Consider the following 26,033-nt stretch of genomic DNA (forward strand, 5'->3'; position numbering starts at 1 on the left):
TAACTAAATATCAGTAAGTAACGAGAGCATGAAATAACAATATAAAGAATCCTTAAAGTGAGATCGCTCATCTCAATAGATCTCAATTTTGTTCAAGAGCTTGATGGTTAAGGGCTGTTCAAGCTAAGAACAAACATTCATTTTAAGAAATGTTATTTCAGATCCCATTTTAAAGGTTTTCATTTTGGGCATTCAAAGTGACTGAAGTTTGAAATAGAACTTTGACTGTTTAAACATCCCATACTGGTTGTGTTGAGCATCTTAAGTCATGCAGAATTAAATGTCTTCTGCTCAATAACATGGCTCAGTCCTAAATTAGATTTGGTCTTGCGTGTACCATTTTGCCAATCTTGGAGCATTAATTGAATCATTGAGTTTCATGGCTTGAGTAAAATTACAAAATTTATTTTGTGTTTTCAAGTTTTTGTCCAAACTGCAGCAGAAAAGGTAATCCATCATCCAATTTATTTGGTTGTATTTGAGCTCACTACCCATTTTTAAAACAACACAAGGTCAAGGATCGATAGAGTCCATTTTTCAAATGTTTTTAGGAAATCTTTGGAACCCAATCCTTTCTGAATTCTATGTTGTAAATAATAAGTATACATTAATAGTTGCTGGAAAAATATGAAATCCAATGTAATATTTTTACTTTCAGCTTACAACTGGAGTGATTTCCAAATTGCTGTAATATTGCTACATATGAGGGGTGATTGATACATTTGTGGCCTAAGGTAGGAGTCAATTTTAGAAAAACTAGCACATTTATTTTCCAACATAGTCCCCTCCTACATTTACACACTTAGTCCAGCAGTCGTTGAGCATACGGATCTTGGACCTCCAGAAAGTGTCCACAGATGGGGTGATTGATAAGTTTGTGGCCTAAGGTAGAAGGAGATGAGTTATACAGCTCTTGTTACATGCGCATGCAGGTCAACTCTTTGAGTGATTATGCAGAAAGTTTGAAGTTAATAATATCTCGTTGTAGCTTAGGCCACAAACTTATCAATCACCCCGATGAGTTATCAACAGGTGAGATATTAACTTCAAACTTTCTGCATAATCAAAGAGTTGAACAGCATGTGCATGTAATGAGAGCTGTATAACTCATCTCCTTCTACCTTAGACCATGGACTTATCAATCACCCATCTGTGGACACTTTCTGGAGGTCCAAGATCCATTTGCTACATGACCGCTGGACTAAGTGTGTAAATGTAGGAGGGGACTATGTTGAAAAATAAATGTGCTAGGTTTTCTGAAATAGACTCCTTCTACCTTAGGCCATGAACTTATCAATCACCGCTTGTAGGTGTTCTGAGACTTTCCATGTTATACTGTTCTCTCTTTGTGGTCATCAAAGTCAGCAATTCTGAAAGCGTTAGTAGTATTTCTTCATTGAAAGTAGAATCAGTATTCATTTTTTGTAGTTAGAGATGCAATGAATTGTACATTATGACTGAATGCTACAGGTTTGTTAGAAGCCACCCTTATTTTTTTTAATAAATCTACTTCAGTAATAATAGAATGTATGAACATTCTGTCAAATAACTTATCACCCTAAAGCTGAGTAAAGGGTAATGGAACATTTGTCTTTTGAAGGATTTGAGCCGTCTGTTCGAAGTTTATCTGGATCCCTTGCAAAATGAGACCTTCCTTACACAAGATGAGGTATGAAATTTAACCATTTATTTTCAGACATCTGGTATTTCACAATTGCTCAGACCGTGCAGAGAAAAATACATGGCCTGTAGGCCCAAATCCTACTAAAGAATTTCACAGTAGTCTATATTTACACATAGGTTTTCAATGCGTGACTGTAGATCTTGAGTGATGGCTGCATTTAAAAAATGGTGTTAAGGCTAATCGCGTCGCATCTTTCAAGATTGTGCAAGTTTTAGTCATTGTTTTCTTGATTATTGTGACCACCTTATTTTAGTCTGCACCTGGTTGCATTTAGAACTCAGAACAATACAAGCCCAAAGGAGGCCTTAGCTGACTGTTTCAGGTGCTTCTGTGGTCAACCGTGAATCTGATTGTCTTCAAAACTTATTTGCGAAACTATATGGTGATTTTCATGAGTGTATTTTTAGAGTGATGTAGTAAATGAATTTGACAAAATCTTTAATATAAATGTAACTTTAGTGAAACCTGTTGTGGACAAGGATGCAAAATAAATTTTTGGCAGTTGAATGATTGCATCCTTTGACAGCATTCTCTGTACATTATTATATGTAAGACCATAAGACACAGGAGCAGAATTATGCCATTTGGCCCATCATGTCCGCACTGCCATTTGATCATAGCTGAATTATTTTCCCTCTCTCCCTGTTCTCTTGCCTTTTCCCCATAAATTTTGATGTCTTTATTAATCAGGTACCTATTAAATTCCAGTTTTAATAATCCTAATGACTTGGTCTCCACAGCAGTCTACCTAAGGAACTCCCTCCTTGTCTCAATTTTAAAGGGACGTCCTTTTATTCTGAGTCTGAGCCCCTGGCCCTTGACGCTCCCAGAATTGGAAACATCCTCTCCATGCCTACTTTATTCAGGCCTTTCAATGTTTGATAAGAGGTTTCAATGAGATTCACCTCCCTCCCCCATTTTTATAAACTCCAGTGAGTACAAGCCCAGAGCCATCAAACACCCCTTATACATTAATCCTTTCCAATCTATAAGGATCATCAATTGTTACTGGCAGCCAACTTGAAAATACCAATTTTATTCCTACTTTTTGCCTCCTGTCAGTCAGTCAATCAATCTTATATCCATGCTGGTACCTTTCTTGTAATACCATGGGCACCTATCTTGTTTACCAGCCACACATGCAACATCTTGTCAAAACCTTTCTGAAAATCCAAATAAGCAATATCCACTGACTCTCCTTTGTCAATACTGTCTGCTACTTCCTCAAAGTATTCCAACAGGTTTGTCAGACAAGATTTTTCCTTAAGGAAACCATGCTGACTTCAGCCTATTTTATTGTGTTCCTTCAAATATCCCAAACCCTCATCCTTAATAATGGACTCTAAAATCTTAATAAACACTGAAGTCAGGATAACCAGTCTACCTTGCTTTGTATTCTGCATGAGTTAAGATATAACACTTTCAGTTCTATATTCACCACCCCTCTTGTCAAATTTGACTTGAAGTTAGAATCTAATCACATTCTAAATGTTCTGTCTTGTTTTATTCTGGAGACTTCAGTAAACTCTCCTGCACTCGCGTTCTCATTTACTTTATCCATACTTTTCCAATCTGTTGCGCTCACTCCTGGGTGCCAGCATGGTTCAAGTAGAGCCCGCCCCTTCCGAACAGCTCCCTCCTTCCCCAATACTCGAGCTGTTCTCACACACCAATCTGACCCCGGGGCAATATTCTAGTGAATCTGACTAACCATTCACCCCTTAACTGTTAAAGGTTTGCTTCCCAAACTATTTTACTGTGGCTGCAATTTAACCTTTGTGTGATTCATGACCACAAGGTATTCAAATGAATCATTTCCTTTGTTATGGCCACCTGATGCTTTTAAGGTGATCTCTAGCAAATGGATGAGGGTGCGAGAAACAAATAATTTAACACTATGGGCATAAGCAGTTAGGCACAAGTAAATACATTTTAAACAATTAAGCACCAGGATAACTGATGTAAATTCACAGGACCAAATTTAGGGGTACGCATTGATATGAAACATTGTAGATAGAAATATAGATTGCCCTTCCCTATGAATTCAGCAGGGGTTATCTCGGTTATATCTTAGAAATTGTTTGCCAGTGTGGTTTTTTTTCATGTCAGCCACCTTGTTGAAATGCATCTAGATTATTTTTTCCGGTGAACATTTTAATTCAGTGATATTCGATGCCTTAATTCCATTATTTAGTTTGCAGTTCATTATGCTGGTTGGTAGTTAACTTTGTTTCCCTTTTGTTGCTGACAGTGGTCATGACAGCCGCAAGTAAAAATCTGCTGCTAATTAAGGTTAATGTGAACCCTGTGTGCAATCTTGATGAAGCATTTATGCATCCTGTAGTTTGATTTGTATTTCCTGTGGCTCTGATGCTCAGACAAATGACAGTAATGAGTACTTACATGGAACCGAGTACAAGACTTCTGCTAGTTCCTTGTTCTTGCAGATGGAGTCGCTCTTTGGGAGCCTGCCAGAAATGCTCCAGTTTCAGAAGATGTTTCTGCAGACACTTGAGGATGGTATTGCCTTATCACCTGACTTCAACAAGCTAGAGACTCCATCCCAATTTAAAGTATGTGAGGGAATTACATTGCACATATAATAAGAAAAAAATTAAGTTTAAAATAGTTATGATATATCATTTGATAATAACCTGTGCTGACTCTTGTTGACAAAGCATGAATAGTTATATTAGGCCCTTTAGCTAATTCTAAACAGAGTATTTATAATTAAGAACTAAAGAAACATTGGAATATCTAGTCTGTGAGTGTGAATTATCATTATAGTCCTTATCATCTACTAAAAACTGTATCATCTGTACTCTGCTGTGCAAATTGTTTCATTAAGTGGCTATGGTACAGTCTGATATCACTCTTCATTCTGATAATAAAGTAGTCTCCATTTATGTCCAGCTCAGATGTAGTACCTTGGATCTGGAGAAAACTCTGAAGTTATTAAGAACACTAGAACTCACTTCTTGTATGGTGACAGGAATCCATGCCCTCTCTTAATTTTGCCCATAGTTCCTGTTCACAAGTATACATGCAAGAGTGCAATGGTATACTGAGTTTTATAGATATGTTGATGTATGGAAAGAGGTGTGATTTCTATTGGGTATAGGCATCTATTTATCACCTAACACGAGATGCTCTTAAGAGTTTGTCGGAAGCCCCTTCTTGAATCCATGTCGTGACGATGCCGGTGTGTGATGTTTGATGATTCCTGGATTTTGATCAAGCTAGGAAAAAAGAAATAGGGATATATTTTCAAGGTAGAATGATGTGTGACTTGTGGAAGAACTAAAAACATCCCTTGTGCTGAATTGCAAGTTTAGGATATGCAATCAATGAAGCTTATACTAGTATTGAAAGGATGACTTTTGGTGGTGGTGGGGGGGCGGGGGGGTTGATTTAGAGGTACCAGTCAAATGGGCTGCATTTCCTGAGATGGCGTGAGTTTTTTGGAGCTGCACTCATCTGGACAAATGTACCTTGTGGGTGAAAAGGTTTATAAGGAGTAAGAATGCTTGCTGCACAATTATCAACTTCTCAGCTGCTCTTGTAGCCATAATTTTTATGTGACGTTTGCAACTTAATCTCCAGCTTGCTGCTGGTTTGGACTTGCTATAAAAGGGGCTTGTTGGGGGTAACCAATTCACTTGCATTGTGAAAATGGTACATTTGTTACTACCAAATATGAATATGCCCCAGATCTTAGTATAGCTGGGCATAGACGCCTCCATTATCTGAGGAGTTATGAATGGACCTGAAATTATGCAATCATTTGCATAAATGCAAATTTGCATAATACAACCCTAGCTTTTAAGGAGTTCGTTATTCTTGCCTCACATAATGATTATTATAAGTTTTGTCCATGTTTAGACTGTAAGTAGTCTGGGGCAAAATATATTTTCAATACTGTACTTGCATCTAGATGTTGCTACTTGTCAGGATATCAGAGAGCCAGTTCTTTAATCCTCAAATGTCACAACAGCAGCTCATAGCTTCAGAAAGGGAGAGGAAAAGTGAAGTCATTTTCATTTCTTGCATTCAAGTGGCCCCCTGGTTTACAAAAGTCTAAATTAAAGGAGCAATTTTTCTAAACCTGTTTCTTTGATCCATTTTTGTACATGACAATGTGTGGATATAATCATTGTTTCATACCTTCTGTTGGAAGGATAATTGGGCAGTTTTCACCTAATATTAAATTGATTTGTTTCCGTTTCAGAAACTCTTGTTTTCCCTGGGTGGTTCATTCTTGTATTATGCTGATCACTTCAAACTTTACAGTGGTTTTTGTGCAAACCACAGAAAGGCCCAGAAAGTTTTGGAAAGAGGTAAGGTATAAATAAATGTTAACAATAGATTTTAATTAAACAATTGAGTTCATGTGGGGTTTAACTGCAACACTGGCTCATGCTGCATATTATTCATTGTTATAGTATGACTGAATTTAGTTGAATTTATGGTGATGAATAAGCACTGATCTTTTTTGCCCGAGTGGGGCCCCATACAGAAGATTGTGTGCATACCCCATTGTTTTATAAGGGCTGGAAGGCATTTCTCACTGGTCCCAGAACCAAGAAAAGTAGGTGCTTCTTGTTAGGTGTTGTGCCTTAGCTCTGGCTTTGCTGCCAATGAGAGTTATCATTTTAATAATGTTTTCAAATGACCCTGACACTCAGAAGCATTAGTTTGATTGCATTTATAATTTTAAACAATGAAAATCATTAAACAATTCAAGTTTAAAATAAAATATAACTTGCTCTGTTCCTGTGCTTGTAGTCCTACAGCAATTGAATGAAATCAGGGAATACTGCTGGTGCATCTGAAAGGATAACCAGGAAGTAAGATGATGGTTTCTCCATTGTACTTCACTCCTGGACTGTTCAAAGAATCAATCAGCCATACAGGAGCTTGCTTGGAATCCCAGCCATTTACACTGTTTGTAATTCAATGAAAAGGGAACTAATGCTTTCCCATGTATATAACAAATAAACTCTTCTCAGGGTCCCAATTGGATACAGGTATCAATTTGAACTGACGTTTTGATGACAAACACTGTCATCTTCATCAGGGATGATGTCTAGCTAGGCATGTCTAGTCCGGTGGTATTTATACCTGTCATCCGTCCCTCCTGATTGGTTAGTCCTCAACCAATCAGGTTTCTGCTGAACCATCGTGTTTACAATTGAATTCCAGTTCTTGCTTATAGCAAGACCTTTGTCTTTATTTAAAAAAAATTCTCTTGTTTTATTTTAATGGCTTCCTTCACCAGACAGTCCCAAAAGCCATTTGCATGGCACAGAAACCTTCTAAAAGCTATTTTGGACCTAGGGAGTTCCCACAAGAAAGTAAGATGATTACACATGATGTCATTATAGAATGGCTACAAGGTCAAGGAAATTAATTGGGCCAACGGAAAAACCAGGAAATCTAACGACGATGAGGAACCAGTCATTACCACTTGTCTTCCCTATATTTCCAAGGTTTCTGGAAGGATCACTAGGATCCTGAAGAAATACTAGATTAATACCATCCACAAACCTATAAGGAGGCTTAAATCACAGCTCATGAGGGTCAAAGATGACCTGGTACTCAGGACAGCTGGCATTTACAGGATTCCCTGTGAATGCGGAGCAACGTATATCGGCCAGATTAGTGTATACTGACACAGTGGAAACCTGCGTCAAGGAGCACAAAGTGTTACCCGGAGAAATCAGAGGTAGCAGAACATAGCATGGCCAAAAGATTGATTTCAACAACACAAAACTACTGTGGCTTTTGGGACTACCTAGTGAAGGAAGCTATTGAAATAAAACCAGAGAATAAGAAAAAGAATCTCAACAAAGACAAAGTTCTCACTCCAAGTAAAAACTGAGATTTGCTTGGAAAACTTGATTGGATGAGGACTAACCAATCTGGAGGGACAGATGACAGGGATATATATACCATCAGACAAGACATGCCTCAGCATCATCCCTGATGAAAATTGTAGAGTTTGTCATTGAAACGTCCATTAAAATCAAGCTGTACCCAGCTGGAGGCCCGAGAAGAGTTTACTTGTCTTAATTCAATGTTAATTGAGTTAATGCCTTAAATTTCAGATAGATCTCCCTGGCTTTGCCTTTGCCACCATATTCATGATACTAACTTTATGCTACATCGTGGGTACTGAGAGGTAGTGGCATGGCAGAAATTGTGCTTAAAGGTTCTGTACTGGCACCAGCCAAGAGAAACCTAATTTACATTGCTCTAGTTTGAGAAATATGCAAAATGTGTGACTCAATTTTGCCCATGAGTGTTAATGGAGATAACAGCAACTGCTGAGCTCAGTTTTCAGTGCCAGTGGGAGAAATGGCATGGAAATTCACTTGGAAAAGAATGTACTGGTCCAGCTTAGTCACTTACAGTAGGGAGTTCATTGTGATCCCAGCAATAACTTGACATTGTGCAAAACTGAACATTATTTAAAAAATGTTGTTTTCTTTATAAAGAGACCTTCATTAGTAATTTTTTTGCCATGATTAATGTGATGTCAACAGATTATTAATATTCAGTGTTCATGAATGTTTCTCATCCCTGTAAAGAAACTGAGGAAATTAAAAGACACTGTACAAATGCATGTTTATCATTTCAGCACATAGCAACTATTTTAAAACCACTGTCAGTGTTGTGGGAAGATGCAGTAAAGTTTGAAAACTGTAACAATAGTGACTGATAATTATATTTATGTAAATTATTCATGTTTCTATTACACTGAAATTTAAATGAGAGTATTCATATTATAAAATATTTTGTAAACAGTATCAAAATAATCAGCCAATGCATTCATAAAGTAGATCTTTTCTATAAAGTTGCTGTTTGTGTGCTTGATATCATTCTTAAGTATTTCTGTTCAAATCTGTTTTTTTTTTAAACAAACCTGTGCTGTGTCTCACTTTTTTTCCTCTGTGTATTGTCAAAAAGTTTATTTTCTTCTGTTGAATTCCAGCTAAAACTGACAAAGCCTTTAAAGAATTTTTGGATGCACGAAATCCAACAAAGCAACATTCTTTTACCTTGGAATCTTATCTAATTAAGCCTGTGCAGAGAGTTTTGAAATATCCGTTACTACTGAAAGAGCTAGTATCTCTAACTGATACAGAGAGTGAAGAGCACTATCATCTAACAGGTTAGTACTGAAAGCATGCCAAAAATGAAGACACAATTATCTTTCACAAAGGAGTAGTTTGGTTTCATTCAGAAGCATTTTTTAAAATATTCCCAGCGATGGTAGGTATGTAGGTACACATTTGGTGTACGACCAAATCATAATTTTCTTGGTGGTGGATAGATTTGTCAAAGTCATGAAAGAGTGGAAGGTGCCTGCAGTGTTTTGTGGCATGGTAGGGGTGCTTCCAGAGCCCTCATTAAACTGGATATTAAATTTTTAAGGCATTCAATTACAAGAGATGAAGTTCCAATGCTTTCTTGTTTTACGATGGTTTGAATCTCAAAGTGTCTATTAACAGCTTAAACTGGTTAATTTAATTATTAAAGAGATTTTTTAAAATTCCAAACTTTCATCATTTTAATCTGAGGAAACTTAATGTAGGGATATGACTGGCTTGATTAGCTGAATGTACCTCACAGTATTTATCTGAAGTAAAATGCTAGAGACTATTACAAGTGAAAATCCCCAGGAGACTGGCACTTTCCGAGAAACTCAAACCACTATTTGCTACCAGTAATTATTCTACAGTCAAAGTCAATTAGATCACATTTGTTCCCCTTTCTGATATTTTGTCTGAACAACAACTGAACATCTTGACCACATCTACATGGTTTTATGCATTGGGTTGCTGCCACAATTTGTTGATCAGATATTTGCATTACGAGCAAGTGTACCTAACAAAGTGGCCACTGTATGTAGGTAAGAATGGATAAGAGAGCTGAATTCCAGAACAAGCAGAGTTTGAACAAGTATGGCATCAAAGGGACACAATGATTCGACACTAGGAAGAGGTGGAACATTTACAGGCTGAGCACAAAAGTCTGTTTGAAGATGTTGAGTGTCCTTTATTTTAAGCACCATGAATGTTGTTGAAGTACCTCAGTTACAAGAAGTAATGGATCTCCCCTCTGGACAGCCCATCAACTGTAGATGTATTTATGCCAACATTTAATTTTTTGAAGACTAAAATATCTTCTGTCAAAGTGAAAACAATTCCAACAGTCTAAGAATATGATGGGAGATGAATTGTTATCTTTAGCTCTACACTTTAAATGTTGAGTTTCAAGCGTGAATTTTATATCACCCTCCAATCTTCCATCATTTAAGATAATTTTTATTGAACCAATGCATTCTTGTAGAAACTGGTGCAGACCCAAACTGGGAAATTAGTAAGCAATATTGTTAATGGATCTTTCAAAAAACAGCAAGTTTTAAGTCACTGTGCTTTGCAGGAGCTTTGCCTGATTGTTGCCAAATCTAATGTAGGCAAACCTGCAGCTCTTGATGTTTCTGTTCCATTGAAGTCAATGGAAAAGTAAATCATGTTGCATTTCTGTACCACTTCCTTCTCCAGAAGGGTCTGTTTCCTGAGATATGCACCCTACATCCCTTGTTCGTTGCAGTCTCAAATAATGAAAAACTATCAGTCATTTAAAAGGCATGGCAAACACAAAATAATTTTAAAACGATATATGATAATTGTGACTTTGCTGAATATTTTAATCACAGAAACACTGAAGGCAATGGAGAAAGTTGCTAGTCACATCAATGAGATGCAGAAAATCTATGAGGATTATGGAACTGTCTTTGATCAGCTGATTGCAGAACAGCCTGGAACGAAGAAAGAGGTAAAACCTTTTGCTTAGATGTTTATTCTTTTCTAGGCCTTCTATGTTTTAGTGCAGTGTTTACAAAAATAACAATCATAAGTGATTCCCTATTACACTCTTTATCCACTTGAGTGATATAACAAGGACAAGGCAAAGTCTCAGCATTAAATTCACTTTCCCACCTTGACTTTCATGATCTTTGGCCCTCAGTAAAAATCCAGTCCAGATGAAGGGTCTTGATCCAAAACATTGACTGTGCGTTTCAGCCTAGCGCTTTGTGTTTATGCCAGCCCTGAATATAACCATATAACAACTACAGCGCGGAAACATGCCATCTCGGCCCTTCTAGTCCGTGCCAAACGCCTACTCTCACCTAGTCCCACCTACCTGCACTCAGCCCATAACCTTCCATTCCTTTTCTGTCCATATACCCATCCAATTTTTTTTTTAAAATGACAAAACCGAACCTGCCTCTACCACTTCTACCGGATAAGCATACACAGATAATCATTCACAACCTTCTGTGGCAGAGAGTTATATTAAAGGCTGACAATGCAAATGGCTGAATTCAAACTTATTAACACTTGGAAAAATTTAGCTTTCTTTAAACCTGATATTACAAAATACAATCGGAACAATGAATCTAACTCCCCAAGATAATGTTTTGCTCTTTTTAACAAAGATTTCTGTACTGCAACTTAAATTCCCTCATTTTCTTTTAGGTCACAGAACTTTCAATGGGAGAGCTTTTGTTGTACTCTTCTGTAATTTGGTTAAACCCTTTCCCATCTCTGAATCGAATGAGAAAAGATCCTGAACTGACTGTATTTGGTGAGTGCCACACTGGGGGGCGGGGCGAAGGGGTGGAAATGGATGGGAGTTGACTTTTCTATTCTAAATTTAGTAAGCAAGAACTTCACATTTCCAATGAGGTATGAATCAACAATTCTCATACTGGCAGATGGCTCCAAGAACTGAAGATGTAACAGTGATTTTGCTGAATGTTTCTTCTTATATAACCATATAACAATTACAGCACGCATCTCAGCCCATAACCCTCCATTCCTTTCCTGTCTATGTACCTATCCAATTTTTTTTTTAAATGACAATATCGAACCTTCCTCTACCACTTCTACTGGAAGCTCGTTCCACACAGCTACCACTCTCTAAGTAAAGAAGTTCCCCCTTGTGTTACCCCTAAACTTTTGCCCCCTTTCAACTCATGTCCTCTTGTTTGAATCTCCCCTGCTCTCAATGGAAAAAGCCTATCCACGTCAACTCTATCTATCCCCCTCATAATTTTAAATACCTCTATCAAGTCCCCCCTCAACCTTCTACGCTCCAAAGAATAAAGACCTAACTTGTTCAACCTTTCTCTGTAACTTAGGTGCTGAAACCCAGGTAACATTCTGGTAAATCTTCTCTGTACTCTCTCTATTTTGTTGACATCTTTCCTATAATTCGGTGACCAGAACTGTACACAATACTCCAAATTCGGCCTTACCAATGCCTTGTACAATTTTAACATTATATTCCCAACTCCTATACTCAATGCTTTGATTTATAAAGGCCAGCATACCAAAAGCTTTCTTCACCACCCTATCCACATGAGATTCCACCTTCAGGGAACTGTGCACCATTATTCCTAGATCACTCTGTTCTACTGCATTCTTCAATGCCCTACCATTTACCATGTATGTCCTATTTTGATTACTCCTACCAAAATGTAGCACCTCACACTTATCAGCATTAAACTCCATCTGCCATCGCTCAGCCCACTCTTCTAACTGGCCTAAATCTTGTTGCAAGTTTTGAAAGCCTACTTCATCATCCACAATGCCACCTATCTTAGTATCATCTGTATACTTACTAATCCAATTTACCACCCCATCATCCAGATCATTAATGTATATGACAAACAACATTGGACCCAGTACAGATCCTTGAGGCACACCACTAGTCACCGGCCTCCAACCTGACAAATAGTTATCCCCCACTACTCTCTGGCATCTCCCATCCAGGCACTGTTGAATCCATTTTACTACTTCAATATTAATACCTGTTGTATTATAATACTTATAATATTCTTCATCTTTGCAGAAGGTCCTGCAAAGAGAACTTAGCGAGTTAGGTGCAAAGTTGAAGGACAGGACCTCCAGGGTTGCAATCTCAGGATTGCTACCCGTGCCACATGCTAGTGAGGCTAGAAATAGGAAGATAATGCAGCTAAATACCTGGCTAAGGAGTTGGTGCAGGAGGGAGGGCATCATGTTCCAGGGAAAATTGGGCCTTGTTCCAGGGAAGAACAAAAGAATGAAGATAGGACCGATTAGAGATAAAGGTGGGAAGATGTGCCTGGAGGCTGTGGAAGTGAGCGAGGTCCTCAATGAATACTTCTCATTGGTATTCACCAATGAGAGGGAACTTGATGACGGTGAGGACAATATGAGTGAGGTTGATGTTCTGGAGCATGTTGATATTAACGCAGAAGAAGTGTTGGAGTTGTTAAAATACATTAGGACAGATAAGTCCCCGGGGCCTGACAGAATATTCCCCAGGCTGCTCCACGAGACGAGGGAAGAGATTGCTGAGCCTCTGGCTAGGATCTTTATGTCCTCGTTGTCCACGGGAATGGTACCGGAGAATTGGAGGGAGGCAAATGTTGTACCCTTGTTCAAAAAAGGTGGTAGGGATAGTCCGAGTAATTATAGACCTGCGAGCCTTACGTTTGTGGTGGGAAAGCTGTTGGAAAAGATTCTTAGAGACATTTAGAGAATCATGGTCTGATCAGGGACAGCCAGTATGGCTTTGTGAAGGGCAGATGGTGTCTAACAAGCCTCATAGAGTTCTTTGAGAAGGTGACCAGGCATATAGATGAGGGTAGTGCAGTGGATGTGATCTACATGGATTTTAGTAAGGCATTTGACAAGGTTCCACACGTTAGGCTTATTCAGAAAGTCAGAAGGCATGGGAAGTTTGACCAGGTGGATTCAGATTTGGCTTGCCTGCAGAAAGCAGAGGGTCATGGTGGAGGGAGAACATTCAGATTGGAGGGTTGTGACTAGTGGTGTCCCACAAGGATCGATTCTGGGACCTCTATGTGATTTTTATTAACGACCTGGATATGGGGGGTAGGAGGGTAGGTTGGCAAGTTTGCAGACGGCACAAAGGTTGGTGGTTTTGTGGATAGTGTAGAGGATTGTCAAAGATTGCAGAGAGACATTGATAGGAACAGATAGAGTGGACAGCCAGCGCCTCTTCCCCAGGGCACCACTGCTCAATACAAGAGGACATGGCTTTAAAGGAAGGGGAGGAAAGTTCAAGGGGGATATTAGAGGAAGGTTTTTCATTCAAGTGGTTGGTGCAGATACACTAGTGAAATTTAGGAGACTACTAGACAGGTATAGGAGGAATATAAGGGTTATATGGGAGGCAGGGTTTAAGTGTCGGCACAGCATTGTGACCCGAAGGGCCTGTACTATGCTGTATTGTTCTATCCCTTGGACTCCTAACTTATTTTGGCAGCTGCTTGCTATCAAAGGAGAGCATACTTTATTTATAAATCTGAACACAGAATACCGATAAAACTTTTTGATGAGAAGTCCAATTCTATCCTAACACAATGTGTATATTTTGGGGAGAAATGACTTGCCTTTTCTAGTTTTAGATTTGTTATTCCTTCCACATGAATACCCACTACAACTCCCAACACTGAAAATTACTTTTCCAGTCAGGGCACCATATTTGTTACAATTGTAGTCTTTTACATTGAATTTTCCTCATCTGTGTGCAGCATCCTCTTTCCCATTGAATCACTGAGTGATCTGAGGAATAATACACTTTATTTTTTTTAAAAAAGACACTTCAGAAAGAGTTCAAAATGTGCCCTGATCCAACATTCATTTGAGAGTTAAACAGCAAATGCTGGAATCATTCTGTATTTGGGTGGATGTTTTTTCTTCAAAATGAAGAGCCAAGAGATTAAAGCTGCTGATAAAAAGGAGAGGTGGACATAAGATGAATGTCCATGCTGAGTATAAAAGAGACGATGACAATTAAAAATCTGCAAGAAATAATAATTAAAGTTTGCCTGCTGTTTTTTTTTGGGTTAGTAGTGAGAACTGTAACTTTGCTTGCACCTAATTTGACTTTTTCTCCAATTCTTTCAGTCAGTCAGGGCCGATCCAAAGACTAGTTGTAGCGACGAGTGGTGTGTACAAAGGACAGAGAGGCTTGATCAATGCAAGCTTATGATTCACACTTACTAGGAATTCCTCGTTCACGTTGCCCATAGCTTTCCAACTGACATGTATTTTTTTCTTTAGTTTTTAGACGAGCCATCATATTGGTCTACAAGGAAATTTACAAGCTTAAGAAAAAAACAGTAAGTGACCTGAGTGAAGAAATTGGCCTGGTTTGATTACAGAAAGGTATTCTTTTTGTGTTTCAAACATTTGACTCCTGAAACCTGTTCTAATTCTAGGGAACAGTACCACGTTCCACTTGTATCTATGGTGATACTGATCAGTTTAAATTCAAATGGCTGATTCCACTATCAGCTCTTCAGGTCCGGATGGGAAATGCTGCAGGTAATTCAATTTTAATATAAATAGAATGAATTTGTGTGCTGATGACGAATTGGATTAAGACAATACCATCCAAACACTCAACATTTTTGAGCACTTTTACAGATCCTTTTCAGATCTTAAAATCTACCATTTAAATTGTATTGCAAGGTATTCTATACTAAACCATGATCTTTCATTAGTTGTTGGTGGAACACAGCAGGCCAGGCAGCATCTATAGGAAGAAGCACTGTCGATGTTTCGAGCTGAGACCCTTCGTCAGGACTAACTGAAAGGAAAGATAGTAAGAAATTTGAAAGTAGGAGGGGAGGGGAAAATGCGACATGATAGGAGAAGACCGGAGGGGGTGGGGTGAAGCTGAGAGCCAGAAAGGTGATTGGCAAAAGGGATACAGAGCTAGAGAAGGGAAAGGATCATGGGACGGGAGGCCTAGGGAAAAAGGGGGAGGGGAGCACCAGAGGGAGATGGAGAACAGGCAGAGTGCTGGGCAGAGAGAGAGAGAGAAAAAAAGAGGAGGGGGGGGGGAAATCTAAATATATCAGGGATGGGGTAAGAAGGGGAGGAGGGGCATTAACAGAAGTTAGAGAAGTCAGTGTCCTTCCAGGTGAGGTGACACTTCACCTGTGAGTGGGCTGGTGTGGTATACTGCGTCTGGTGCTCCCAGTGTGGCCTTTTATATATTAGTGAGACCCGACGCAGACTGGGAGACCGTTTCGCTGAACACCTACGCTCAGTCCGCCAGAGAAAGCAGGATCTCCCAGTGGCCACACATTTTAATTCCACGTCCCATTCCCATTCTGATAAGTCTATCCATGGCCTCCTCTACTGTCAAGATGAAGCCACACTCAGGTTGGAGGAACAACACCTTATATACCAGCTGGGTAGCCTCCAACCTGATGGCATGAACATTGACTTCTCTAACTTCTGTTAATGCCCGTCCTCCCCTTCTTACCCTATCCTTGACATATTTAGTTTTTTTCCCCCTCCCTTTTTTTTCTTTCTCTCTCACTCTGCCTGTTCTCCATCTCCCTCTGGTGCTCCCGTCCCATGATCCTTTCCCTTCTCCAGCTCTGTATCCCTTTTGCCAATCACCTTTCCGGCTCTCAGCTTCACCCCACCCCCTCCGGTCTTCTCCTATCATTTCACATTTTCCCCTCCTACTTTCAAATCTCTTACTATCTTTCCTTTCAGTTAGTCCTGACGAAGGGTCTTGACCCGAAATGTCGACAGTGCTTCTCCCTATAGATGTTGCCTGGCCTGCTACGCTCCACCAGCATTTTGTGTGTGTTGCTTGAATTTCCAGCATCTGCAGATTTCCTCGTGTTTATCTTTCATTAGTTATTTCTCAGCTAATACCACTATGACAAAATGAAGTGGATGATTTCTACACTACAACTAGCCAGTTGTTAGCATTCCAGTTATTACATTGGCTTTCTCATTATTTGATATCCTACAGATACAATCAAATTGGCTCAAACACAAGAGACTCTGCAGATATTGGAAATCCAGAGAAACACACCTAAAATGCTGAAGGAACTCAGCAGGTCAGGCAGCATCTATGGAAATGAATAAACAGTTGATGTTTTGGACCGAGACCTTTCTTCAGTCCTGAAGAACGATCTCAGCCTAAAATGGCTGTTTATTCAAACTGGCTTCAAGCAGATTTTAAGGAATCATCCACTCTGCACTTCTGTCTCAGGATTGATGCAAACACTATGATCATGATTTTTACACTGATAAGTTCTACAAGTCACTAGGGCAAAAGCTGGTGGTAAAGCAGCCTCCTTCCAATTATCACTCATCCATGAAAACAACAGGATTTCAACAATCCAACCTGTGTAGCATTTCTGGATTCCTTAGCATGTTAAATTTCTCTGTAGCCCCATATTGTAGATCCATAAGGTTAGCAGCCTATTTTTAGATAATATATGCTGCTACTCCTGGGATGTTCTTGTAACAGTATCATTCCAGCTAGGCGGCTGAAGCCTGAAGGATATCCTGGGTTATGTGGTAGAGTACAGATCTGTTGCTCAAGGTGGTCAACAATGCCTCTCAGTGATGTGTTCATTCTTACTGGGCAGGATAAATTGATTTTCTCACCATCTACCACAAACCCAGTCTGGTACCTGGGCCCTCCTGGATTTCTATTTCTGTTAAACAAACACAGTGCTGCATTAGCTGTTTGTAGTGGAGAATATTCAACACCTGTATTGTCATCGTTGTTACACAGGCACAAACACAGTAGTCAAGAGTTGAGTGTAGTGTTAACCTCCAATGCAGTGGTTCTAAGATATTTATTTCTATGTCGGGTATGACGGATGCATAAAGTATGGGGAGAAACTGGTCTTCAGGGACAGCAAAAGTCAAGAGAAGAAAATTGAACTCATTGTGAAATGGGTTGCCAGTCAGGCATCATCTATTCTGCAAACCTGCACCACATTTAGGCCCCCTTCCCCATTCACTGTCCACAGTAAGATCCAAAAATAAAGATTACAAGGTAATCTACAGTTTTTCATAACCTGTTGGTGGGTATCTAATGGCATAATCAATTTCCTTTGATTGCTACTATCTTGTACCAATATAAGTAAGTTCACTTAATCCCATTGCTGTTCAAGATAATTTACTCTAACATCCTAGAGCTTAATTTTAGAACATTCAATGGTGAATGGAAATGCTACCAATAGATTTCTATTTTGATAACCAGCTAATACTATATAAACTGAACTACCTAGCAAACAGTTTATTACACAGTTCTAATCATGGGACTGTTAAGGCTTTTTAAAAATCAGCTACATGCTTCTAGAATGATCATTGTCTTTTGGTTCAGGGACAGATACTAACTGCATCTGGGAATTAATCCACACCAAATCTGAAATAGAAGGACGACCTGAAACAATATTTCAACTATGTAGCAGGTAACTTCAATCACTGAAATTATTTGGGGAGAGGGAGATCAGAATGGATAAAGTTCTTGCATACAGGCTCCCTTCCTTTTGAGTCTACCTCAGATCAAAGATTATCCATGCCCCCTTGACGGTAGTAATGTTTTCAGAAACCAATGCAAATCACGCACAAAGCTGCATTTTCTTCAGAGCAAGTGCAATTAACACATTAACTAGACTGATTCTACTCTCCAAATGAAAGAATCATTGTCCTCTTTAATCCTGCAATGGCAAGTCATTTTAAAATGTTTTTTCCTAGATTACTGACTTCTTTTTAAGATAAATACACCTAAACAATTCTTTCTTCAGCTTCCTCCTGTTCCAAAATATCCTAGCATTAATCTTTTAATCGGGCCAAGAAAATGGATTCAATTCTAGGTCTTAAGTTAGTCTAACATAGACAGTTTAATTATATGTTTTATAAAAGTTGCCAAATGTCAACCCCTACATTTTTCATTACTGCCACTAAGTTTTACCTTTGGTAAAGATTTCTACACAAGTCCTGCAACAGAACACTTTGTTAACATGCAAACTGACAAGACCTCCTGCTGACAATGTAAATCCAAAATACTTTGAAAATGTAGTCTTATATATATTTCTGCAACAATAGTTATTTCTTTTAACTCCTTTATATCTGCAGTGATCCTGAGGGTAAAACAAATATCATTAAAGTGATACGTTCAATTCTGAGGGAAAATGTTCGTCGGCATATGACCAAGTCAGAAGGACCACTTGAAAAATTTAACAGAGAACATTTGATTCCTCTAAGAAACAGAGTGCCATCCTCTGCCAAAATTGGTAAGACTCTAGATAAACTGCCAAATTCTTGGCCCTTCTGTTTAGAAAAAAAGAAATTGTGCTTAATTATGTCTTCTAATCACACTTTCTTGAATACTGGGATTAAAATTACCTTTGCATCTGCTGTATAGATGTTGCTTGAGGAATGTTCTGTGTGTTGAAAGAGTGTTCCACCAATGGTTTTAGATTTTTCTGCAATCTACTACTTTTATCCTCAGCATAAGAAGGTTAAATATTCAAATCAATGTTGAGTCAGGCCTCCAAGGTTCATTTAATGCAATAGATACGAGAAGTCTCTCAAATTATGATGCACGTTGTTCTAAAATTCAACTTAGCTCATATCCTGCTTTACATCCATGTGTAATCAATAATTATATTTCATTATTTCTTTACTTCAGCTTCAAATCGAGCATCAAGGTTAGCCAAACGTTCCCCAACTATTTGGTGTCAGGATTCTGAGAGACGCAACACCGATTCAGATGAATGTAGCCTGAGCAGTGGAACTTTAAGCAGTGGCTGCCATACCTCAGAGAGTGGCCTGGAACACAGCAGTCTATCATGCACAAAGAGGGAACACAGTGCCCAGGAAGGTGAAGTAAAGGAATCAGACATTTTAAGTGATGAAGATGACTTGTGTGAATCCAAGAATGAGTCTTCAACAAATGAAATTGAGGTACAATTTGAAAAAATGCAGATTGATACTAAAGCTGCCTTGGAGCAGCTATCAAGTCAACAAACAGAAGAGGTAGAACAAACAGATCATCTTAGGTTAACGCGAGGTCACTTTTGTCCCATCAAAAGAAAAAGTACAAGTACAAAGAAGAACAAAGGGGATCTGTTAGTGATGCATAAGCATAACCGATCTCTGGATAGTCAATCTGATGGGCCAAATATTGATTTGAATTCTGTGCTGGAGAGGGAATTTAGCATACAGAGCCTGACTTCTGTAGTTAATGAAGATTGCTTTTATGAAAACATTGAAAGTAATGGGAAGCCTTAGTTTGTAGGAAGCAGTGCCCAATTCAGGCTTTGGAGTTTACCAGAAATTGAAGTTAGTTTATTTTGTCTTTTCTTCAGACTTAAGTTGTGCTGTTTTGTCCAGTTGATTTTAAGATTAAAGACTTGAGAAACATAATAAAGGAAAGCAATGTTTAGTTTGTCTTAATGCCATCTGCACTAAGACCACAGTCAGCCTCAAATGTAGATGTTTAAAACATTTTCGTTCAAGAAAATATTAAGTACAGAAGTCAATTATTTATTATCCATTATGGTTAATAAAGTTGTTTGGTTTCTATAAGACACTAGTTTTATATGTAGATTTGCAAATAAGGCCGGTAAGAACACCAAAAGTAATATTTTCAATAAAAGTAAAATTGCTTATTTTAATAATAGGCTGTAAATCTTAATTTTATTTATAGATGGAAAATAATGGTTTACATTAGCACCAGAATTATCAAAGAAATTTGTTCCATTGCGTCTTGTTTTAAGTTTCTAAATATGGTATGTGTGTCTTTTGTTTAATCAATTTTGGCAAAGTTATCCTTTGGTAGCCTAACACAGGGCTCCACTTATTTAACATTATGTTCAGCACTCCAGGCTTTAGTAAAATATATGCCTCTTAATACTAGCATTCTTCTATTTAGGCATCTTAATTTCTTTTGTCTATAAAAACTGGAGGTTGTGTATATTGTAATTTTACACACTGCATTGTAATATTGGTTTTAATGGGTTATATTTTATATTCTGGTGAATGACTACTTGACATTAAACATGCAGGAAGTACTTCAATGTTAAATAAATATGCATATTGTATTCAAGAAGCTCTCTAATTCATTTCCTTTCGATGTCTTTAAAACAAAATATTATTGTCAAAACACATTATACCCACATGTTTAGATCCAATTAAAAAGATAAGTTGATTATCTGCCATGCTCAGTCATTTGGATCAAGTGTCTTTTTTAAAACCTCAGCTTGCAAACCAGTTTATCATTTCAGTGCTTTACCATGAGGGAAAAACTCATGGAATGCACATGAGATTAAAAAGGTGTATTATTTAAATTTAAAAAACACACACAAGTGCATTAACTGCCAATCACTTTTACCAGATTCTTTCCCGTCATAAAAACCAAGGACCAAAGCTCCTGATGAAGGGTCTCAGCCCGAAACGTCGTCAGCGCTTCTCCCTATAGATGCTGCCTGGCCTGCTGTGTTCCCCCAGCATTTTGTGTGTGTTGTTGACCAAAGCTATTGTTAATTTTCAGTACCTGCACTTTGATTGACATTACAAAGGCCCGATGTCCAACGTTAGCAATCTTCACTCCCTTGAGATTTGTTTTTACGAAGAAGCCGCTTTTGTTTTAATTCTTCTCTGTAGTTATAAGAAAAAAGATCCACATTCTCGTTGCAAAGCTGGCTATATACATTGCAAAGATTTCTAAACTGAGGTATAGAAAGTTGAGTTGGGCAGAGTGTGGGGTCGACATCAGCAGTATAAAACATCCGTTCTGTTAGCTGTGCTCGTTGAGCTTCAGGAAATAAAGTTCTAGAAAAAGCAAAGATTTCAAAATGTAATTCTATTATTTTGTTGCTGCTAAAAATTCAGAACATACTAAACGACAATTACTCAAACAATTCTTAAAACCAACTATACTTCCCAAGTTATGGTATTTTGCAATTTAAACAATTAAAAACCTGTTTAAAAGACTAATGCAAATACTGTTTAGAGTCATCATAGAGGAGTACAGCACTGAAACAAGTCCTTTACCCCATATAGTCCATGCTGAAGCATTTAAACTGCTTACTCCCATCAACCTGCACCGGCACCTGAGCCCCCCATACCCCAACCATCCATGTATTTATCCAAACAAAACTTCCATGAACCACTTGTGGTGGCAACTTGTTCCACATTCTCACAACCCTCTTGAGTGAAGAAGTTTCCCCTCATGTTCCTCTTAAACTTTTCACCTTAACCCATGACCTCTGACTGTAATCCCACCCAACCTCTGTGGAAAAAGCCTGCTTGCATTTACCCCATCTATATGCCTATTAAATCTCCTCCCATTCTTTCGTTATAATACCCGGTAACACCCTTGTAAATTCTCCGTACTCTTTCAAATTAATTTACATCTTTCTTGTTGATAGGTGACCAAAACTGCACACAATACTCCAAGTTAGGCCTCACCAGCGTCTTAGACAACTTCAAAATAACATCCTATCTCTTGTACTCGATACATTGATTTATGAAGCTCCTGATGCTGAAAACAGCCAGACCCATGAAAGAGCAACAAGTTAATACTATTGCCAATTACCTCAGAATCTAATGAAAAATACTCAACTTGAAACAATAGTTTTCCATAGATGCTACCAGACCAGGTGAGCATTTGATAAATACATGAACAAAGTCCCTAATCTTCTTTGAGAACCATGTACAAGCATCTTAACATTGGTCCTGATTAAAGTCATTTCTACAGTGCATTTCCATGTGTGCAAAGTAGCTTGTAAATGGGTCATTGAGAACAAAACAAGGCTAAATATGGGTAACGTAAGAGATTCTGCAGATGATGGAATTCGAAAGTAACACCCACAAAAACTGCTAGAGGAACACAATAGGTTAGGCAGGATCTATGCTGGGGGATTAAACAACCAATGTTTTGGGCTAAGACCTTCACAAGGACTGGAAAGCAAGGAGGAAGTAGTACAGTTCTCAAATAAGTAGGCATCATTTCTACTGTTAATTGCAGCATTAAAAAGATTCTGATTCAGTTTTGAACAAACAAATGTGCAAAAGTATCAATTGCGTCTAAATGTGATCAAAATTTCTCTGTTCACAAAAACTTACAGCGATAACCTGTCTCTAACTTACTCAACTCCTCGGCGGCAGTGCTTTCTCCTAAAGCTGAAGGCACATCTCACGACCTTTTCCACAAGTTTGAACGGCTGCTTAATCTGTGGTGTCTCAAGCGGAGTCAGATGTACAACTCCTACATCAACCTGGAAACAAAGCTTAGATTTAACATGCAGTTACTGGTGCAAAAGGAAAATAATAAAATCAGATTATCTACAAAAGCATCAAAACATAGACCAAATGACCACTGAACCTGCTCCAATATTCAATAGGATCATCTCTCTTAATATCATTGACCTGCTCTCATCTGATAGATAGATAGATAGATACTTTATTCATCCCCATGGGGAAATTCAACTTTTTTTCCAATGTCCCCTACACTTGTTGTAGCAAAACTAATTACATACAATACTTAACTCAGTAAAAAATATGATATGCATCTAAATCACTATCTCAAAAAGCATTAATAATAGCTTTTAAAAAGTTCTTAAGTCCTGGCGGTTGAATTGTAAAGCCTAATGGCATTGGGGAGTATTGACCTCTTCATCCTGTCTGAGGAGCATTGCATCGATAGTAACCTGTCGCTGAAACTGCTTCTCTGTCTCTGGATGGTGCTATGTAGAGGATGTTCAGAGTTTTCCATAATTGACCGTAGCCTACTCAGCGCCCTTCGCTCAGCTACCGATGTTAAACTCTCCAGTACTTTGCCAGTACGACAGAGCCCGCCTTCCTTACCAGCTTATTAAGACGTGAGGCGTCCCTCTTCTTAATGCTTCCTCCCCAACACGCCACCACAAAGAAGAGGGCGCTCTCCACAACTGACCTATAGAACATCTTCAGCATCTCACTACAGACATTGAATGATGCCAACCTTCTAAGGAAGTACAGTCGACTCTGTGCCTTCCTGCACACGGCATCTGTGTTGGCAGTCCAGTCTAGCTTCTCGTCTAACTGTACTCCCAGATATTTTGTAGGTCTTAACCTGCTCCACACATTCTCCATTAATGATCACTGGCTCCATATGAGGCCTAGATCTCCTAAAGTCCACCACCATCTCCTTGGTCCTGGTGATATTGAGACGCAGGTAGTTTGAGTTGCACCATATCACAAAGTCCTGTATCTGTCTTTCATGTCTATAAATTTATTATCTCCTCAAAAATATTCAGCTATATTGGTCTCTACAGAACTTGTGATAAAGAATTCCATAGATATATCATTCTCCAAATAAGGAAATTTCTCAACCTGTGACACTTCATGCCAGACACCCCAAGGAATGTTAATATGTTTTAGCCCTGTTAAAATTCTATAAGTTTTAATTAGACCCCCCCCCCTCATTCTTAGCATGGGTGAATACAAACCTAGTTGACTTAATTTCCCCTCATATGCTGTCCCACAAGGAGGGTTTATCCTTTTTTTAAAAGGAGGCAAAAATCACACAGTACTGCTAGTGTGTTCTCATGATAGTCACGTATATTTCTTGTTCTTGCACTCAAATCCTCTTGCTGTATCAGTATATTTGTTTTCAGTATCTAGTGTAGGTCCCTGAGAAGCACGTAGTAAATCACTACTTCCCAATCAAGTGCCATGTATTTAATGTTTCCAAAAATGGACCTGACCTAGGACAGATTCAACCTTTCTGCCCAGCAGAAAACAATTCAAAATTTCCTCAGTTCTTTAACAGTCAACTGCATAATTTTAAATCTCTGCAAATGAAGAAAACAAATTTAAAAAGAAACAAAAATCATGAAAAGACATGGAATTATTAAATCAATTATTTTAGCCCAACTTAACCAGTTAATTTTACTTCATTTCTCCACCCTGCACAATCCTGAATAACTATTACTGGAATATTAGAACAGATGGAGGACACACAAAGTGGTGGAGGAACTCAGCAGGCTGTGGAGCGTCAATGGAGGGGAATAAAAATTAACGTTTTGGACCGAGACCCTTCATCGGGACTGGAAAGGAAGGGAGCAGAAGCCAGAATAAGATGGGAGTACAAGCTGGCAGGTGATAGACGAGACCAGGTGAGGGGGAAAGGTGATGGGTGAAATGATGTGGAAAACAGGAGGTAATCAATGGAAAAGGTAAAGGAATCTGATTGGAGTGGGATAGTGGACCATGAAAGAAAGGGAAGGAGGAGGGCAACCAGAAGCAAGTGATGACCAGTTGAGCAGAAGAGAAGGGGGAGAAAAGGTAATCAGAATGGGAGAAAAATAAAAAGGCAGGCAGGGAAATAGAAGGGAGTGGTTACAGGAAGATAGAGAAATCAATGTTCATGCCATTAGATTGGAGACTACCCATATGGAATAGGAGCTGTTGCTCCTCCAACCTGTGTCTAACCTCATTGTGGCAGTAGAGACAGCCAAGGACAGACATGTTGCCGGAGGAATGGGTGGCCATCGTGAGATCCTGGCTGTTGTGGCAGACAGAGAGAAGGTGCTCACGAAGCAGTACCCCAATATGCATCGAATCTCACTGACAAAGGAGATCACGCTTGGAGCACAGATACAATAAATGATCTCAGCAGTCTCGCCAGAACCTGGAGGAGTGGTTGGGGCACTGAATGCCGGTGAACAGTAGGGGCAGGTGTAGCACTTGCCACACTTGCAGAGATGTGTGCCAGGAGGAGATCTGTGGAGTGGGGTGAATGGATAAGGACTTATCTGGACTTATCTGTGAAAAGTTTGGGGGGGGGGGGGTGTAAAGAAATATCTGGTGGGTAGGATCCTGCTGGAGATGGTGGGAGTTGTGAGAATAATGCGCTGGATATGGGGAATTGTACATGGGGACAAAGGGAACCTTATCCCTATTATGTCAGTGGAGAGCAGGGGTGTGGGACTGATGGTTTGAGGGCAGATGTGTGAGAAATAGAGGGAATGTGGGTGAGGGTAGCATTTATGGTGAGGAGGGAAATGTCACTTTCTGAAGAAAAATAAGAACTCTGGATGTTCTGGAATGGAAAGTATTAAGAAGAGATGCAGTGGAGGCAGAGGAACTGAGAGAAGGGAATAGTATTTTTACAAATGACAGGGCGACAATCAACATAACTGTGAGAGTTGGAGGATTTGTAAAAGACACTTACATTGTGTATAGAACATACAGGTTGTGTTGAACCCGAGTACAGCATTTGTTACACTACATCTGGGATACTGAATCAAATCTGCTTCCCATATTTAGTGGCAACATAAGCCACAGAGCATATAATATCCCCTTTGACCTACTGAGTCTGCACCCATTTGCACTAATCCCTCTCTTCATTCCACATTCCCATCAACTACCACGAAATTCTACTGTTTACCAACACGTTAGGGCAATTTACAGTGACCTATTAACCTACTAATTTGCAAGTC

The 26,033-nt window shown here is 38.9% G+C and overlaps 2 protein-coding genes across 17 annotated transcripts in view; one reads left to right on the forward strand and one right to left on the reverse strand.

The window, feature by feature from the left end:
* LOC140730534 (rho guanine nucleotide exchange factor TIAM2-like) overlaps positions 1 to 20,775 on the forward strand; it is a 252,268-nt gene extending 231,493 nt beyond the window's left edge. For all 7 annotated transcript variants that reach the window (XM_073051118.1, XM_073051115.1, XM_073051117.1 and 4 more), the window contains 11 exons: positions 1,601 to 1,669; positions 4,132 to 4,257; positions 5,913 to 6,021; positions 8,679 to 8,858; positions 10,410 to 10,528; positions 11,233 to 11,341; positions 14,836 to 14,894; positions 14,994 to 15,099; positions 17,924 to 18,011; positions 18,679 to 18,836; positions 19,235 to 20,775. In XM_073051118.1, the coding sequence (XP_072907219.1) occupies positions 1,601 to 1,669; positions 4,132 to 4,257; positions 5,913 to 6,021; positions 8,679 to 8,858; positions 10,410 to 10,528; positions 11,233 to 11,341; positions 14,836 to 14,894; positions 14,994 to 15,099; positions 17,924 to 18,011; positions 18,679 to 18,836; positions 19,235 to 19,836 (1,725 nt within the window). In that variant the 3' untranslated portion in view covers positions 19,837 to 20,775. The remainder of the gene's footprint in view (positions 1 to 1,600; positions 1,670 to 4,131; positions 4,258 to 5,912; positions 6,022 to 8,678; positions 8,859 to 10,409; positions 10,529 to 11,232; positions 11,342 to 14,835; positions 14,895 to 14,993; positions 15,100 to 17,923; positions 18,012 to 18,678; positions 18,837 to 19,234) is intronic.
* Positions 1,210 to 26,033, reverse strand: part of tfb1m (transcription factor B1, mitochondrial) — a 76,115-nt gene continuing 51,291 nt past the window's right edge. For 6 of the 10 annotated variants that reach the window (XM_073051124.1, XM_073051122.1, XM_073051125.1 and 3 more), the window contains exons 7-8: positions 22,699 to 22,826; positions 20,764 to 21,378 (exon numbers count right to left, since the gene is read on the reverse strand). In XM_073051124.1, coding sequence (XP_072907225.1) covers positions 21,141 to 21,378; positions 22,699 to 22,826 — 366 coding nt within the window. In that variant the 3' untranslated portion in view covers positions 20,764 to 21,140. Of the gene's footprint in view, positions 4,924 to 10,394; positions 14,501 to 16,331; positions 17,247 to 20,763; positions 21,379 to 22,698; positions 22,827 to 26,033 lie in introns of those variants that run through there. The other 4 variants (XM_073051129.1, XM_073051130.1, XM_073051131.1 and 1 more) reach the window with 4 other exon arrangements.

This window comes from Hemitrygon akajei, chromosome 7, assembly GCF_048418815.1.
Source record: "Hemitrygon akajei chromosome 7, sHemAka1.3, whole genome shotgun sequence".
Lineage (NCBI taxonomy): Eukaryota > Metazoa > Chordata > Chondrichthyes > Myliobatiformes > Dasyatidae > Hemitrygon > Hemitrygon akajei.